At 39.2% G+C, this 18,791-nt stretch overlaps 1 protein-coding gene across 1 annotated transcript in view; it reads right to left on the minus strand.

Annotated features, from left to right (window-relative positions):
• The window catches only part of fam49a (family with sequence similarity 49 member A), a 39,076-nt gene that overhangs the window by 6,617 nt on the left and 13,668 nt on the right, over positions 1 to 18,791 (minus strand). The window contains exons 2-3 of the mRNA XM_053337129.1: positions 7,245 to 7,300; positions 1,246 to 1,325 (exon numbers count right to left, since the gene is read on the minus strand). Of these exons, the coding sequence (XP_053193104.1) occupies positions 1,246 to 1,315 (70 nt within the window). The 5' untranslated portion in view covers positions 1,316 to 1,325; positions 7,245 to 7,300. The remainder of the gene's footprint in view (positions 1 to 1,245; positions 1,326 to 7,244; positions 7,301 to 18,791) is intronic.

Raw genomic sequence — 18,791 nt, forward strand, 5'->3', positions numbered from 1 at the left:
GGAGGCGTATTGTGTTTCTTTTTCTGTGGGGGGGGGGGTTTATGAAAAAAAAAAAGGAGGGACAAAGCAGATTTATTTGCTGTGTTAGAAATTGAACTAATTTGTCAGTTTTATGTTAACATTAGGAAGCAGAGCAGTAATTTTGTTGATTTAATTAATTTAATATCTGATGATGATGAATGTGGACAAAGGTTTTCTATTTTAAATCATGATAAAAACTAATACTGACAATATAATGCAATCATAAGTTTAACTATGGTTATTATTATTATGCAGGAAGAATAAACAAACGTGATGTGAAACTCGATATACATGCTACTTGATCAATAATGTGTTAGTGCACACATTATTCCACATGTGAGAAATGTTGTGGTTGATACTAATTAGCACACAGTGAGGAGGATTCATGGAGATGAGTTAGTGAAAGCAGACAGCAAAGGTCAAGGGGTCAGCTCTATTTTTTTTAATCTGCTTGGCATGGACTGAATGGATTTTGACATCAATCATGAATTATAATAAACAAGCCTTCAGAGGAGGTGTTAGAAATTCAAAAAGGAGGGGGGGTTGAATAGTTCAATAGGCTGACCCCCTGACCAGTCAGAGCAGCTAAAGAGAGGTTAGAGGAAAAATGAATTTGGGATTTGGAGGTGGGGAAGGTGGGGAGGGAGGGAGTGAGGGAGGGGTGGAGAGGAGGAGGTGGGGTGTTGGCCAAGCAGGAAGACAGGCATAAGCTGTGCTCACTTTCAAAGTCAAGGAAAAAGTTTGGTCCCTGTTCAAGCTCTGTGCAAGTGAGCACTTTTAACAGATTCCCCATTTGGTTTCTGCAAGAGAGAAAATAAAGAAGGGAAGAGAAGAAAAAGAAAGTGAGAAACAATGATAGCGAGAGAGAGAGAAAGGAAGAAAAGTATGTGTGATGTTAAAAAAAAGTCATCATTAAAAAGGTATTTGAACAGAGACGGGAGAAATAGCAGCAGATCATAGCTGAAGGAGCAAGAGTTGTTCATGACCGGAAAGGAGGAAGAAGAAGAAAGGTCGGTGAGAGAAAAAAGCCAAGGAGAAAAAAAGAAGAAGAAAAGGAGCATAAGCGGACTCCTTCACGGCTTCATCATCCAAAGCAGAGACCTGCTGATAGAAAGGAAACAGCTGAGCGGGTTCCACCTTTATCCCCCTCCCCTCCCCACATCTCTCTCTCTCCCTCTCTCTCCATCTCGTCTTTCTTTGTTCCGCTTCCTCTGCCAGACTTACTTTCAAAGTCCAGGAAAAAGTGTGGATAGTTCTCTATTTCCCTTGTTAGGACTTTTAGCAGGTTACCCATTCCAGCAAACCTGATGGTCAAAATACAGTGGTTAAAAAAATAAGAAAAAGACAGAAAAAGAGACATCAATATAAACATTTCTTTACTCAAAATACCAGTATGAAGTTGTTTACTTGTGTATGTGACATAAGAATCAATGACAAATAAAAGGTTGGAAAGATGAACAATTCAAAAATATCTTCAAAAATGTACATTAAAAGCAACATTTTTTCTTTTAAATCAAAAGTAAGACCGAATGCGCCTGAAAATGTCAAATGGTGTAACCACAAAAGAATGATACTTAGATGGATGATTACTTGAAATGGTTCCTGATTTACATGATTCTCCAGATTCAATTTAATATTTAGAACAAATGTATTCCATTACCTTTATTTAATATAAAAACTTATAATGTAAGATCATGCCAAACTAGTTGACATGGTGTTTTACAGCAAGTTTAATTATTTGGTAAGTCTTTATAGTTACACCACATCACACATCCTCTAATATATTGTCTCAAAATGGATTAGAAGCAGAAGTTTAATGCTGGGTCCACAAAAAAAGAATGTGTGCAAGTTATTCATAAACTTGCACACATTTAACTCAACCACATGGGCACAAAAAAACATCATTGACCCATAACAGAGACAATCATGATAACTTAAAGCAAAGTTAGAAACGTCTTTATCAACCAAATATGACTCAACTACTCAACAGAGGTTGTTTCCATTCGTTCTGACAATAAATGCATAAATGTACAAATGGATTAGTTAATATAGCAGCCATGTCTAGTGTAGCTGTTCTAGATGTTAATGCAGTGTGTGCAAAAAAGGAAACCACAAGTCAAATGATTAAACCGGCACTATATTTGTCACAAGGTCACGGGGTCATGGTTTGCCATCTGCGTCAAAAAAAAAAAAAAAAAAAATACAACATAGATCTATTTTTTCGGATATAAAATAGGAGTCAAACACGGACCCTTTTAGTCTTGGCTGTGAATATCTGCAGGTACTCTGGAGTGAGATGATTTACTGCAACGTACTTGAGCTGTGACCTCGTCTAAACACTGGAATGTGGTCAGGAGGCTCATAATGCGTGTGTGTTTATACTGGACAAAAAATAAAAGTAAAATGTCAAGGTGCAAGTCACTGTAGAGCTTTCAGCGGGACAATGTTTTTCTTTAACCTGTGGCATCTTAAATAAACCAATAATCTCTTTTTAAAAGTGATGAAAATGAAGGTAATTTATCAGCAATGAACAACATCTTATTTAAAATATATATACACTGAAAGTGAGAGTCCCTTCTTTTCCTTGCACATTGTACTTGGGTGTGTGTATATTGTGTGTGTTTCATGGTCAGTAGAAAAGGCTGAGAAAGCAAAATATCCTCCCACCCTTTTTTTTTTGTTCTTTTCTGCTCCTTGCCTTTCTTCTTTAAAAAAACGTGGCCAAACACAAGGCATGTAGACCTTAAATAGCAGCTACACTCTATAAAAGATTTTATTGGAGGCAAAAGGGAGAAGGTAGGTAGCAATTTCCAGGGAAGAGTCTACCTCCCTCAGCCGTGGAGGGTGGTCACAAACTCTGTAATCACAGCAGGCCTGAAACTTACAGTAGCATAACATAAGGCCACGATTAAGTTAAAAACAGAGGAGTAGAGTAACAACAGCTAAGGCTTAAAAGGACTCCAGAGAGAGGACATTGATGTAGAGTGGAGGGAATGAAAGCTGTCATCTAAATGTTGTCTGTAATAATAAAATAACACAGCTGCATTATAAAAACATCTGATTTTTAAGAGTCAGTCTATATAGGACCGCACAATTATAAAAAAACGCCTTCATACTGTACTGTGAAAGTTTAAGAGCACACAGTCTTTTCTTCACACACACACACACACACACACACACACACACACACACACACACACACACAGATCCAAGTTTCCTCCCCGACTTAAGTCATAGTGTGAAGTGACAACAAAAGAGACACTGTGCTGCAGTGTGCACATGATAATCATACTGCATTTCTCTGCACAGCCTCCAGCGAGCTGTTGACTATTTTCAATCATGCTATTCATTCCTCATCTTGGGCTCATCCTCGTACATTCCTCCATAAGTGACAATCTGGTTTAAAAACAGCCTCCCTGCTGCCTGCCCGCTACTGTAACATCATTGATTCTGGAGGAAATTAGAAAGCTTATAATGTGTCTGATTATCATGCAGATTTCATGCATCCAAGATTAAAAAAAAAAAGAAAGAAAAAAAAAAGAAGCTGATTTAGTACAAAGGTTTGACCAGCAGGGGGCGGTGCTGGTTTATGTTGCACATAACAGGGGACTGGCCTTGTATTGAAATGGTGTCATGTTGGTACATGTGCTGCAGTAATCTACAGCCAGATTTTTCCAGACGAACCCTAACCTGCGGCTAAAACAAGTTCCTCAACAGTCTCACTCCCCTTAATCTCCAGCCAAACGCTGCTTATACTACCCTCAGGTCCCAGTTACACACGTACCAGTTAAACGACTGGCCACAGTTTGTCACAAATTCAAGGACTTCTCAGCAAACATCTAAAAAGGGGGGGGGGGACTAAAGAGCACATGATAATAAAGAGATCTGATTAAAATAAAAACCCAGTAAAACAGCATTCATGATAGTAAAATGTGTCACAAAAACAACTTCGAGAGTGATCCTTAAAAGGAAAATCTCTCATAGTTTCATTTATCATTTCCTACACCACACCCGGATCACGTTTAACAACCCCAGGAGAACAAATTTATGGTTTTGAGTCATAGGTGTGTGTGTGTGTGTGTGTGTGTGTGTGTGTGTGTGTGTGTGTGTGTGTGTGTGCTTAACATAGCTTGCAAGCCAACTGGTTTGTGAACACTGGGGAGTGTCAATGATTGCAGTGATGTCATACTAAATGTAGCTGCATTGCTCTCTGGTCATCTTAAGGCTACTGTTCATGAAGACAGGGGTAATTGAGAGTGACGCTTTGACCACATGAGACCAAAAACACCCTTGACATCTGTCTCCAGATGTGGTAGATAGACTAGGCGATACAAACATTCAAAAAAAAAAAAAAAAAAAGATATTTCTGACTTCTTGATGGACAAAAAGAAAGATGCATTGAAAATAAGGAGCAAAACAAATGCAAATATCACAAAAACAGTGTTTCTAGTACAGCTGAGAGGTATACGTTAGTTTAGCAGAAACAAAAGACTCAGCAGTGTAGAAACTTGACTCCCTAGCAATCTGACCAGAATTCATAAGTTTGTGAGTTTGTAAGTAAAACATGCCAATGCGTATGCTAATTCAAGCCTGCAATAATATCCTGTGGCAGTTAACTGGCAGTCAAGTGTGCGCTTTATTTCCCCTCTGAGGTAAACAAACCAGCTCCGGCAGCCTTTCTCTACTTCTATTTCTCGTCTCTCATCGAAGCCAAGATGGAAATGAAACAAATAGGCCAGGCCTCCACCCCAAACAAGCTGGAGATATATAACGTACACTCAGAGGAGGAGTGACGTCATGAGAACAGATTTTTTTGTTCCTGTATGAAATAACTAAAATCTGTCAGTCTGTTTATGCTAATTGGTGAAAGAAACCCCGTTAAAACATAACGTTTCTTGTGTGTGGACCTTCAAACCGACAGTGGCGCAGGTGTGACTGATAACATTAACGACTGCTCTGTTTCCATTAAGAGTCCCAGTCGGCCGTAACACCTGAATTCAGTGCAGTTGTTACTAAGTAATATAATTGATTACACCTGTTTTTTGTGAAGAATAAAAGAACAAGGCTCCTGTGAAATGAGATCTCTATTTGGATGTTTCAAAGAGTCTAACTTCATCCTTAGCTTATAAAAATCTTCCTAAATGTGTTAAATATTCCATTTAGACTCTAACATGAGTTGTCATGTTTAGTCCATCTCTCATATTCCGCTCATAAATGTTTTATTAATACTCCTGGGAACGCGTCAGATGGTTTATCAGGCTCAACACACAGTAATTGAAGTAGTTTCAAAAAGCACAGGTCACGAGAAGAGAACCTTGTTTCATTTAATGTTATTATCAGCCTTCAATCAGTGACTGAAAACAAAAACAGAAAGGAAAAAAGAAAGAGAACAAGAGCGCCCTGAGAAAATGACTAAGCAAGAGAGCGTGTGGACTGACCTGAAACTTAACTTCGTTTGCTACTTATGTAATTCAGCGGTTTAACAGCGCTGTGCAGAGAGCTGTGGCTGCAGACTCGAGTCTCCGAATGGTATCTACCAAAAAAAGAACCTGTGACAAGTCCTGCATGAATCAAACACAAGACCTGCTGCTGAAAATGTGTTCAAGCCCACACCCAATTAACACGCTCACCCGAGATGACTTGAAATAAACTCACCACGTTAGCATCTAACAGAGAGCTAGAAACTGCTCTCAGATTTTTATCCTTTTTAGTTTTCGGTCTTAATAGCAGACAGGGAAGGGAAAAACTACTCTGGGAATTTTCTTGTCTGCTCGGTTCCTCTTTCAAAACCACTTATCTATATGGCCTGAACTCAAAGTGTGGAAACTTTGACTTTTTCCCCTTTCAAGTAGTATCAACCACCAGCTGACATGGGTTAAATTAAAGAGGAATTGCACATATATTATAACCACTTTTTTGGGTGAAAAACACTGAGGGTGCAACTAAAAAACACTGAAGAATTACGTCATTGAAAAAAAAAAAAAAAAAAAAGAAAAAAAGACATTTCACTTTATGTCGCCCTTTACGAGAAGTCCTGATGAGAAACGTCTGGGACAGGAACTACTAATCCAACTTTTAACATGCAAAGTTATTACCGTGTCAGTCAACTTGTCAGACTTGATCAATGACCCGCCTTTGCTACTACATTCATACAGTGCCACAAATTAGTCTCAGTGACAAGAAACTGACCGTGAGCCCCCGCTGTCCTCTTTTAAACCTCAATTTTAAAAACGTTCCTCTTAGCTTCAAAAACAATGTGCTCGTGAAGCCGTGCTGCAGTCTCAAGGCTATTTGTGCTTTATAATTAAAGCAAGCAGCAAAAGCTTTAAAATGCATAGAGCGCCACGTCGAGTGCCACGTTTAAATTGCCTTCTTGTGCCGTCTGAAAAGTTTGAAACAACCTCTGTTGAGAGAGAAATCATGCTGTGATCTGACAGACATACCTAAAAGGTCATGATGTCTTATTACATAGTTTATAATTGGTCTTTTATGTGAAGAGTCATGAACATGTTTGTGTCATTAACCAACAACGGTGACAGAGAAGTGTTCAAATACCAGAATTTGTTGATAAAGAACATTTTTCTTTGCAAAAGACAAACCCGAACCAAATAAATTGTGCAACATTTAAGCAAAAACACACTTTATTATCATTTCTGCCGTGGGAGAAGCAGCTCTAAACATGCACATGCTAAACAACTGTTGTGCTCATTGTGCATCTTGACATGTGTAGGCTACAGCTCTTCTCACTAGATACAAAAAATGCTTTGTACCCAGAGAGTTAAATCCCATCATTGAAGTCCTCATAAAAAGTCTGTAAAAAGTCACAGAAGTATGTTGAACAACTGCTTCAGGTGGAAGTCGTCATATTAAACTTTTAACTGTATGACTTGGATGACTTTGGAATACCTTATGTGGGAAGATCCCTGAAATATACCAGCTTGTATTTCCCTTTCAGAGGCCTGAGGACAAGAAGTTTAACGGCCTCTGAGGGAGAAAGTTTTGTGCTTAATATGACAAGTGCAGGCTAATCCCAGCTGTAATCATCTACACTGCTGCATTGTTGCTGGGCTGATGTGATGTGCTTACAGTGCAGTCTAACCGCTGAAACATGAATGTACTAGCCCGAAAACATGTCCAGCTCTGTGTGTGTGTGTGTGTGTGTGTGTGTGTGTGTGTGTGTGTGTGTGTGTGTGTGTGTGTGTGTGTGTGTTTCTCTTATTCACCTTCTCTGGTGGAGGACCTCAGGTTGCTGTCTATATCATCCGATTTCTTTTTGTCTCTGAAAGAAGAAAGAAAAAATAATTCATGTTAATACTGGGGAAAAAAAACGTGTGTGTGTGTGTGTGGGAGGGGGGGGGGGGGGTTCAGGGAGACACACACCAAACTCAGTTAAGTAAGATCAGTTGATTGGGGTTGGTTGAAACAGTGTTCTGGGTCAGTGTTTAGGGTTAGGGTAAATATCCAGGAAATTAATGTAAGTCTAGGGAAATACCCTGTAAACGTGTGTGTGTGTGTGTGTGTGTGTGTGTGTGTGTGTGTGTGTGTGTGTGTGTGTGTGTGTGTGTGTGTGTGTGTGTGTGTGTGTGCAGCCATGTACACATGCAACACACACACACACATCTGCAAGTCGGGATAGGTACAGCATCAGATGTCCACGTTAACCAACTTCCCCTTTCCTCCAGACACACAAGCAAGCATTCACATAACAAATGCACCACAGACGACACCACTGAATTATTCAAAACTGAAATCTACACCCTTGTCTGTTATGTCCAAAATAAAGCTGATTAAGCTTCTTGTCTGTTGCATGTTCGGTCGAGTATTAAATATCCTGTGACAAGTGGCAGCTGCTAACGGTCACCGGGATGCAACGCGACTCCCTCCAGAGTGAGAACAGAAAACAGATAACTGCTTGCCTTGGTCATATTAGGTGAAAAACGCATATACTTTCTTGTTAAGGTGACTCTTTATATGTAGCAGGCTTTCAACACAAGTGCTTAAAGTCAAATTTGAAACCATAAAAAGGATGTGAAACTCATCATTCATAACTGTTGTATAGTACCTTTTAGATAATGTGTATTACTTCTATTCTTTCCTTTCATTTTCTACTCAAAATAACAGCTTAGTTCAATTCGAAGTCAAACTCATGCTGCAAACTCACATTCATTCACTTATTTCACAATTACAATACAATAATACATTTTGAAAAGTTGTTCTCAGTCTGTAAGAGTCCTGTTCGCTTTCATTCTGGTGATTTAACCCTTTCATGCATGACTAGTAACCTCAGTCAGGATTTTTAATTGTCTTTAGGCATGAAAAGAAATATTTGAACTAAAATTCTTTCATCAAATTACATTATAACTTGTGTCCACTGTGGTGGCTGAAGTGCAACTGTGCCATTAAAATCCATCATCATGCATAAAGAAAACAGCTTTTGAATAATTGTCTATTGCAGTGACCACCAGACTTAAGAGTAGTTAATTGTGGACGATTTGTGCAAATGGGGACAAAAGCTGAGTCCCCCAGTTGGTAAAACAGAGCTTTTTGGGTCACTGTTTATGGTTAGGATGAGGGTAAACCTCCAGAAAATGTATGTAAGTCTATATAAATACCCTAAAAGTGACTTATATAAACCTGTGTGTATTTCTGAATAACATAAAAGTATGACTAGAAAAAGATAAGTGGCTGATATACTCTGTTGTGGATGTGAAGTTGTGGCTTGAAATGTTTTAGTTGTATATCACCATGTACACAAGACTCCTAGCTGCAGTATATATTATATGCATGCATGGATACTACTATTACTTTTTTCTTTTTTCAAAATACACAATGTTTTAGGAGGGTATCTTCCTGTTTTCCCAGGTTATTCTTATGCAGCTTTACTGAGAAAGTTCATAACTTCTGAGTAACATTGGCTCATATTTACAGAATAAACTAACCCGCATCCACATGAAGTCGAAAGTAGTGAAGGTACCAGAGCTGCAGGAAGCGGACACTTTATTGTGTACACATGCGCCCACACACACACACACACACACACACACACACACACGCGCTAACGTTGCATTTAATGTACACAAACAAACATGTGCTGTGAGCGGCACTTCTGTTAATAAATAGCTACTGAGTGTCATAAACCATCTCTTTTTTCTTTTTCCTTTTTTTAAAAGAGGACTAAGCCACACACGGTGAGTTTTCTGTCCTATCTGTCACAGGAAATAGTCTTCGCTTGTCTGCGCTGACCTCCATCTTTCCTTTGGAGAACCTGAACGGCAACAGAGGAAAGGGAAAAAGAGGTGGGATGCTGCGGATGGATGGATAGATGGACGGATGGATGGATGGAGGCCCTGAAGGGACAGTAAGACACTCCTTACAAGGGCATCGTAATATGTGGCAGCTCCCTGTGGTCTGACACATGAGTGGACTTCACCTCTCTACATCACGCTATACACACAGACACACACACACACACACACACACACACACACACACACACACCTCATGTGTCCCTTCTGGACCTCTTTACACACACACACACACACACACACACACTTGCCAAAACACCATGTGGACAGCACAGACTGAGCGCTGATGAGAGCAGACACTTCACCATCACACTCACTTCACTTGTTAAACATCCAACTTCTCTCTTTTCTAGTCTGGACACCATGTCAACTCTCTCTCCCTTTATCCACATACTTTCTTTTTTCTTCTTCCCTTTTTCTCCTTGCTTTCTTTTTTTGCTTCCTCTTTCAGACAAACTGAGCCGGATTTTTTTATGTGTCAATTTTTCCATCGTGCCAGACAGACAGATATCACCAGACAATCAAAGGCAATGGAATATTATTAGATTTTTGTTATTTTAAAGAGTTATTTTGGGGCATGTATTTGGCCTGTATTTGTAAGTACAGTAGTGACATAGAGACCAACAGGAAACCGGGAGAGAGAGAGGGAGAGAGGGGAATGACCTGCAGCAAAGGTCACTTGCCGGATTCAAGCCAGCGATTATATGAACCGCACTTTAACCACTCGACTATCCAAATTATTAATTATATTAATTATAATTAACTAGGAAGTGCCAGCAGATTATAGCCAGTAGCTAATCGAGCGGTCAGCCATCCAAGCAGCTCATTATTTAGCCAGCATGTTCGTCCCATAGGCCAGACGTTGCTGTGGATTCACCATACATTGAACCAGGCAATAAGCAGATGAATCAGACAGTTCAGTCGTCGGTAAATCTGTCAATCATCTCCGCAGGTGGTGGTGGAGCCGAAGCAGAGAGGCAGACACGTGCAGACTCCCGAGAAAATAAACATGTTTTTCAGGAAACATCAATTGAGAGCCAGAGTGGAATTTTCCAGTGACACCACAGGAATAATACACATAATAATAATAATAATAATGATAATAATAATACAGGCCTTTATGTCCCATGGTGAGATATTAAAACAGGACGATTGGAAGGAAAAGGTTGATTTAACACTAAAAAACAACTGTATTTTTTAAAGAGCAGTCATGTATTTGAATATAAGGTCATAAAGCTAAAGTGAGGGGGGTAGGGGTGGGGGGGTGTAATGTCAAACCACATTGAGATGATCTATTAACTTTAAAAAAAAGACAACAAACAAACAAAAGAAACCCTATTTTAGCCACTTTGTCCCTTATTTGTTTCCATCTCAGTGGAGGAAATCAGATTGAATCAAACTCTTCATTTAACTGGAGAAGCTTTCATCACGTCACAAATCATATCTGTTGACGTGACTCTCGACTCACCCCGAGCTGTTTTCACTGGCCTCAAGGAAAATGTGAAATAATAGAAGAAAAAAAAAAAGACAATATCAGTGTTTTTGAGTCCTTTAGACATTTAGCTGTTACTGTAAATGACTTCCAGTGAGTTGGAGTAGGATGTCTGGATGTTCAATGAGCCTAACATTAACCAAGTAGTTCTAGCTAGTAGAAACATCTGATATCAATGTTCTGTTTTGAGCGCTTTAGTTTAGCTCCTTTTGTCTTATCGGTGTTATACACTCACCGGCCACTTTATTAGGTACACCTGTGCAATCTAATTCGATCCAATACAACAGCTCTGCTTTAAATTCTACTTTTATGAAGGCTATACATTTAAAATGTTTGTCGACATTGTCAAAAAGGTGATAACTCTGCTTTATGTTCATTACTGAGGTTGTACTAAGTGATGGGGGCGTACTGCGGTGCATTATATTTAATTGTGTTTCTAATATTTTATCTCTCGCATGTCTGTTAATGACTTGGACAAAATATTAGGAACACCAGTCAATATAATGCACCCTAATACACCCCGATCACCCACTATGACCTCAATTTTGGAAAAGTTCTATTTCTATTATATTTGTAAACAACCCATTAATCCTAATTTAAGTTACGTTTTCTTCGTGCAATTCTACAGCATACATGTAAATCTGCTATCTTGTGAAATCTTTATTATTTGTATATGTGTAAACTAATAAAAATCTATATCTAAATATCACCTTCTTGATAATAATCACCAAAAATATGTATAAACTTCATAAATGTAGAATTTAAAGCAGAGCTGCTGTGTTGGATTGGAGATTGCACAGGTGTACCTAATAAAGAGGACATTGAATGTATATATATTATATATTATATTATCATTCTGCACTCAAAATTAGCAGCTCAGGTCAATACCTTGCCCACCATGACAACATCAGTGTTTCTCATTTGACAGATTTCACCTGCCTGGACTACAATGTGAGACTATGACCTTTAAAGTTATAAAAGCTGTTTTAATAACTAACCTGGACCAGCACAAACATAAACGATAAAGACAAAGACAATTTAAATCTGATCCTTTGATACTTCAGAGACTTTTATGTGTCGATTATTTATGAACAAGTGGTGACTGACGTAAGTTAGGGTGTTGTGTTTTTACTTTTACAAAACACCCACACAGCCACACACACAAACACAAATATATATAAAAACACTCTTTTATGCACAACCACACATCCTGCCTGCAGGGCCTTGCCTAAAAACTATCTGTTTCCAAGGCGACAGCAGAGACGTCCGTTAAAAGAGGGGGAAGCAAGCGATATGACAGAATGGAACCCCCCAGAGGGAACACATGCATATACACACACTTTGTTCTTCAATGGTTTTCACTGTGTATATATCTTCTTAAAAAAGGGGAAGGTGTGTGTGTGATAAAAAAAAGAAGCTGCTGTCACTTCTGGTTGAAAGTCTGCCAACCCCTACAGAGACTGAGAGTGACAGACTGTGAGCGTGTGATGAAGACGAGAGAAAAAAAAAAGCCACAAATAATCCTTAGGGGAGGGGTAAAAAAAGAGAAAAGAATAGAGGTGTGCATCCAAACAAATCATAAAGACGGAGAGCATCATTGTTGTTTCAGTGCCTCCGTGTTGCTGAAGGGTACGAACTGTTACTAAAGAAAGTAGAAAGTAGAGCGTAACTGACTGAAGTAGAGCAACAGAAACAGGGAACGACATCTGCCACTCTTGTTGAAGACGGGGCCGGAAGGCTTAAGGTCTCTTTTTAAATAAAAAAAGGTGGAACAATGATGTACGACATGGAAAAACTTCACAGTGACGGAGCAATAATGAATGTTCTGCTCTGCTGACAGTCTGTAGCCAAAGTTTACACAAGAGGACAAAAGACTCCATATTCCACAGTTCACCAGGTTAAATGGACCGTAACAGCGAACATTCACGAGTCCCTCTTATCTGGTCTCTCATATCAGCTGTTTTCACAGTGTGTTTACAGACAGGGCTCCGACGTCGCCTTCTAACCACTGAGTGCTCGATAAATCAGTGAGCACATATTTATAATCTAAAGTAAATTTGTCCAACAAGAGTTTGAAGTGTGGTTTTATTATTACTAATGAAGCCAAAACTACTAAAAGCATTTACACATACACATACCTTATTTTGTGTGTGTGTTTTGAATCTCTCAATTTAAATCCCTGTCTTTTCAATTTTAACTACTTTTAATGCATCCTGTAAGCTGCTGTCACTGCATCTGTACAGGTTTCATGTTAACTGCCCGTTGACCTGAACTGACTCACCTAGTGCAGCTGCCTTTGTTGTAGCTGTGATTTTTTTTTTTTTTTTACAGTAACCACGAGAACGACTCATGAATGAGTCAGTGACACAATGCAGAAAAGTCCCAAATCACGCCGATCTACACCGGGGGGCCACAGGAAGCTACATTAGGCAAACAGTGATTACAGCGATGACATTTACTAACAGTGAGTTAAAGAAAGCTGACAGGAAATTAGCAACGCTACAAACTGGCTTGATAAAAACAAATCATTTTTAACCTGAACAAACTGGATTTTAAAGCAAGATTATTGCATTTTACAGTAAGGTTTGTATCATACTGGTGCTGTGCCTCAAATGTCATACTTCTATACTTACACTTGATCATTTGAGTGCATGTGTGCGTTCACACTGAGAAAGTATGGACTGCAAGTATCTGGATGGAGAACTCAAAACTAGAGCCAGACCGATATTGTCTTATTACGGATATACCTGTATCGGCATGTTGCCCAATATAAGTTATATAGGTAGTGTTTTATGTATTTTTGATCCTTTTTCTTAATTAAGTTAAGTTTCATATATACATACCTATCTGTTATTTATATACATTTACCTATAATTATTACATTTCCAGTGTAGTTTACTGTTTCAGTGCACTGTGTTTATAGGTAAACCGTAAAATAGTCGATATATTCATATAGGAATTTTTTACTCTCTAATATCAGTATCAGTTTCGGCCCAAAGAATCCCGTATCGGTTGAGCCCTACTCAAACAAAACGGTCAGAAAGTTGAGTGTGGACACTTCTTGCCTTTAACAGTCGCCATGTTGGTTATGTAGCACAAGTGGAGGGACCATTTTTCAAACTGGAAATAGCAGCTGAGGACGTTGCCGCATTACACAAATGTAAATTATAAATGTGTTTGTTGCACTAAGCATCACTATACTGTTGTCAGATATAAGCCATCAGTAGGTTTATTGGGTTCATTTAGCAGTATGTAATGATTTGGTACCACGAACGCTTAGAGACAACACTAACTTATCGAAATTTGTGCACAATTAAGTTGAGAGTGCACACAGTGTACTACACAGAAGTATACTATGTGATTTCAGATGCGGCCTCGATGTCCTCTCCACATATTTTCACTACAGCCATCAGCCCATTGATCTGGACATGCTCAGTTAAGTCATATGAGCCTTTTGACTTACAGTGATGGGAAAGTGACGAGCAAAAGTCAGTCAGGGAGAATTTAACCAGGCCGACTGTAAAAGAGGCGACGACCAGCTCACAGAAAATACAGACAAGAGTCAAGGTTGTCACACTGGACAGGAAATACAACGCTTCCTTGACGAGGCAGTCATATAAAAAAAACACAACAAGAGCTCTAAACGTGTAGAGATGCGTACTGTTTTAAGTGCTGTCGCTCCCATGGGAGACGCTCAAGTCAAAACATTTTCTTTTCCTGAAGGGAGAGGGAAAAAAAAGGTTGTGACTCACGAACCCCAGTCCTGATGTTTTTTTGTTTTTTTCCCCCCTCTCTGCTAGATTTAATTTCCACAATCAACATTAGACTTAATTCAAATTTAGCAAAGGCTACAAATATGATAAACATGCTTTGGTGCACAGGGCTAGAGGGAAATTTTGTATAGTTCAGCGGGTACATCACGCTGGAGACTTACTCAACACTGCTCGCTCTTTTTATCCTCATCTAGATTAGATAGATACTTTACTCAAAAGAGAAAAAAAGCTCCAAAACTATACTAATAAACCTAAAAATATATGTAATAAATAATAACAACAACAACAATAATATACTAAATGTGCAAAATAGTGCCAGAAAAAGTGTCCTGCAGTATCTAAAAATATCAAAGCAAATCCTAACTTTACGTTTAACGTTTAATAACCTTAAAAGTAAAGTTTCTCTCTTCCTGATAACGTCTATGTCGTCCCTCATGGCGGAGGTTTACGTCTCTGATTGCCAGCTGTGATTCAGCCACTGCAGCGGGACTTCGAGTTGTGTTTCTCCAAAAGTTTATTCTGGTTTAAACTTTCCTCCTCCAACACTCCTGCAGCCTAAATGCACGATCCTTCATTCAAAAAGGATTGGCATTTTCACCACAATGCCTGATTCGGTGTGAATTCAGCCAACATTTAAAGCTTCTAATCATACCTCATGGCTTTTTGTTTTTCCCAAATTCTTCATGCAGGCACGCACTAATCTCCACCAACAATCAGGCAACATTACTTGGGTACAAGTTTTCTTATCCGCTCCACTCAGAGCTGCAGATACGTTTTTGTGATGCAGGCAGCTTTCTACTGAGCTAACCACTTGGTATATTTGCATTTTCCTGCACTTTCCCCCCAACAAACAACCATAGTGACCTGATTTGATGAGTACACACCTCACCACTATTGATGTGTTAAAACCCATATGGGACTCATTGAAAACTGGTATTTTCCCACTAAATTAAACACGTTTCTTAATCAAGTATTTAGTTTCAATAGTAATTCAGTGTGTCGGGTTATTTACAAAACAGGAATAACTGATTCAGGCACATAATTCCAAAGCATGAATTACCTAAATATTTCACCTATGATGACTGCCAGGCTCCATATAACATGGTTAGGTATTCAAATTAACACTAGCTCCATCCATAATAATGTTCAGTGCACCAACAGTACTCCATATCATTTAAATCACTTAAAATATGTCAATATGAGACACATGAATGGCCGACATAACACTCTGGCTGTGAAGCAGTTTCCAACATTTCACTTTTAACTTGATATAATATCTGTGTGATGCATATTTGTGAGGTTCGTTGTAAAATAACTTTTATGACCATTTAGAGTCAAAAATCAGCTGTTGCTGCTGAGTATCGTTACATCCTCCATCAGGCTGACGACAGCAGGCATTTAGCACAAAACAGGGGATCGCGTGACAGCTGTTATGTTCACAGATATCCAGGATTGAACCTGTAAATCAATTATTTACATGAATGAGCATCAACTCTACCGCTGTGAAACAGTGTATTTTCTGACATGGCTTCAGGTCACGCGAGGGGAGTTGGTGTGCAAATTTGTCGGTAAAGAGTAAAGAGCACAAAATCCCAGGAGAGACCAACCTTTGGCTTGTGATTCCCAGTTAGGAGAGAAATTGTGCATGTGAGTGTGAGTATGTGTGTATGTGAGTCTTGATGTCCTGATGGCAAAAGCCTGTCCCTCTACCGTGGCACGAAAACCTAAACGATGGGAGTGAGCATGGACGAATGGAGGAGGAGGGGGGCACATCTGGCTCAGCGCAATCTGCCTTCTGCAGACACCCTCTAAGGGTTCAAACAAGGGTTAACCCTCAGTGGAGATTCAATGGGCTGGAAGACTGCAACGCTCCCGTGAGTAAATTAGTGTGTGTGTGTGTGTGTGTGTGTGTGTGTGTGTGTGTGTGTGTGTGTTTGTGACAACTGTGGAGCATCTTCCCTCCATTCTGCATGGCAACAGCTGATGAATGGATGAAGGATTTATTACAGCCCAGTGAGCTTTGGGTTTGGAGATGTTTAGGGGGAGTGGGGGGGTTTGAAGACAAGAGTAATAGTGACAGTGACCATTAAAAAAAAAAAAAAAAAAAAAAAATCAGTCACTTCCCATATTCACTTTGCAGCATCAAATGTGCGTCTGTTCCTCCAGAAATGACAACACGTCTTCAATATTGTCCAAACACAGATGCCCCACAACCCCACAAGAAGAACAACAAATGAAAAACAGGAAAATGTCAGAGTTCATACAACTGTGAGTAAAAGCTTTCATTCATCAAGTCATACAGTTAAGAAAAAAAAAGAGGAAATGCGTCAGTCTATTCCACACACCAAAACCTCAACCCCACTGACAGGCGCTGAAATGTGTGAGAATTCCCCCCCCCCCCCCCCAGTAGTGAAGTTGTGCAGGTCGAGCTGCACAACTATACATGCCTGTAACTTCATTACTGCATGTTCACTATTCTCATACACAGTCCAGTTCCTCTACATTAAACACTTTAAGTTTCTAGTTTTTGAACCCTAAAATACTACAAATCACAATATCTAGAACTGTATAATGAGCTTTATCTATTTTGCCATATAAGTAGGAAGTGATGAGCTTACACAAGTGTTTGTTCATACCTCCGAGCACGAGACTGAGACGTAAGAGGACATAAAAACAATTACAGATGTAACAGGATATGCTGATGCTTGAACTCTCTTTCTCTTTCATACTGGAAACTCCAGGCCGGCTGAACCTGAATTGCAGTTTTGTGGAATCTGGTACCAGTTTGCTTCCTCTTACTCAGGCCGGCTGTGTCGTTGTTCATGGTGTGAGACAAACAACTGCCGACAATAAATAAATCAATTTTAAAGAGTCCTGTGGTGCTGTTCAAACACAATAAATCCCAGATGGAAAGGAAAATTACCTCCAGGCAAATGCTTCTACGTTTTGGCTGTCTGGGAGTTTTTCAACCAGCCGCTTTGGCAAAGAATCGGATTGGAACAATTTTGTAAAAGACAAGATATTTTTACAGTATATTGTGAAAAAATAGCTTATAGAGTATTCATTTTATATAAAGTTACTTTAACATGTTATTTTGGGGCCTGGATTTGAACTAACTACTTGCTGCAATTTTGGAGCCACAAAATCTAAATCTTGGCTTCAGCTGTGTCACAGTTTAGAAAACAAGTAGAAACCACCACAGCTGACAGTGACAGGCTGACGCAGCTGCCAACTGCATTTTCTTCCTCTACCTCCTACCTTTGTTAGGGGTGTAATGGTACACACATATAGTCGTCATGAGCTGTTTGGAACAGGGTGTTCTGTGCGGTATGCCCTAAAAAACCCCCAGATAATTAGAGATTCATAGCCCAAAAAAATCTAATTAAGCTACATGATGGGACATGTAGAACATAAATACAGAAGTGGAAGTTCCTACTGATCATATGGACTTGAATATTATCTCCAACATGCCCAATTAGCCTCTGCCCGTAAACGCAGCCTTTAAAAAAGCAGGAAAAGACACTTATTCCATATCACGATATTCAAAATCTAAGACGATAAAATATCACAATATAATATCAATTTATCGCTCGGCCCCAATTCAAACCAGATCAACTTGACAGTGAACGCAACATGGGTGTTTTTCTACCATCGCGCAACTAAACTTAATAGAGTTCAAAGTGCTTACAATGACGCACTGACATTTAGTATTATTTATGGAGCATTGTGTAATATTTAAGTGCCTTCGAGCTGTATTTGTACAACAGGGATTATTGGCCATGAGCTGTCATTTCAGTGTTAAGTCTGTGCCAAATACACACTGAACTATGATCCCAAAATGTGTGAAAAGTTAATGAATCATCACCACTAAATATGGTTATACCTAGTTGTGTCTACAGTTTGTAAGAGGCTTGTAATAATAATGTAATGTAATAATGTTTTTGACCCCCCCAATAGACAGTTAGGTTGTGTGGTTACATTACAGTGAGGCAAATGGCACTGTTTTATGTCTAAAATTTCTGTGTACTAACCCAGTAGTTCTTAAGTCGACCCATTTCCGCTGCGAGGGACTTTGTGTAAACCAAAGGAAACCAAAATCAACACCAATGACCCAAAATAACTTCTGTTTGGGATTCTCTAGGAAAATGACTGGCAGGCACAAAACTAACTGTTTCACTGGTGTGTCCCTTGGTACCAGTT

The sequence above is a fragment of the Scomber japonicus genome, chromosome 17 (genome assembly GCF_027409825.1).
Source record: "Scomber japonicus isolate fScoJap1 chromosome 17, fScoJap1.pri, whole genome shotgun sequence".
Taxonomy (NCBI): Eukaryota; Metazoa; Chordata; class Actinopteri; order Scombriformes; family Scombridae; genus Scomber; species Scomber japonicus.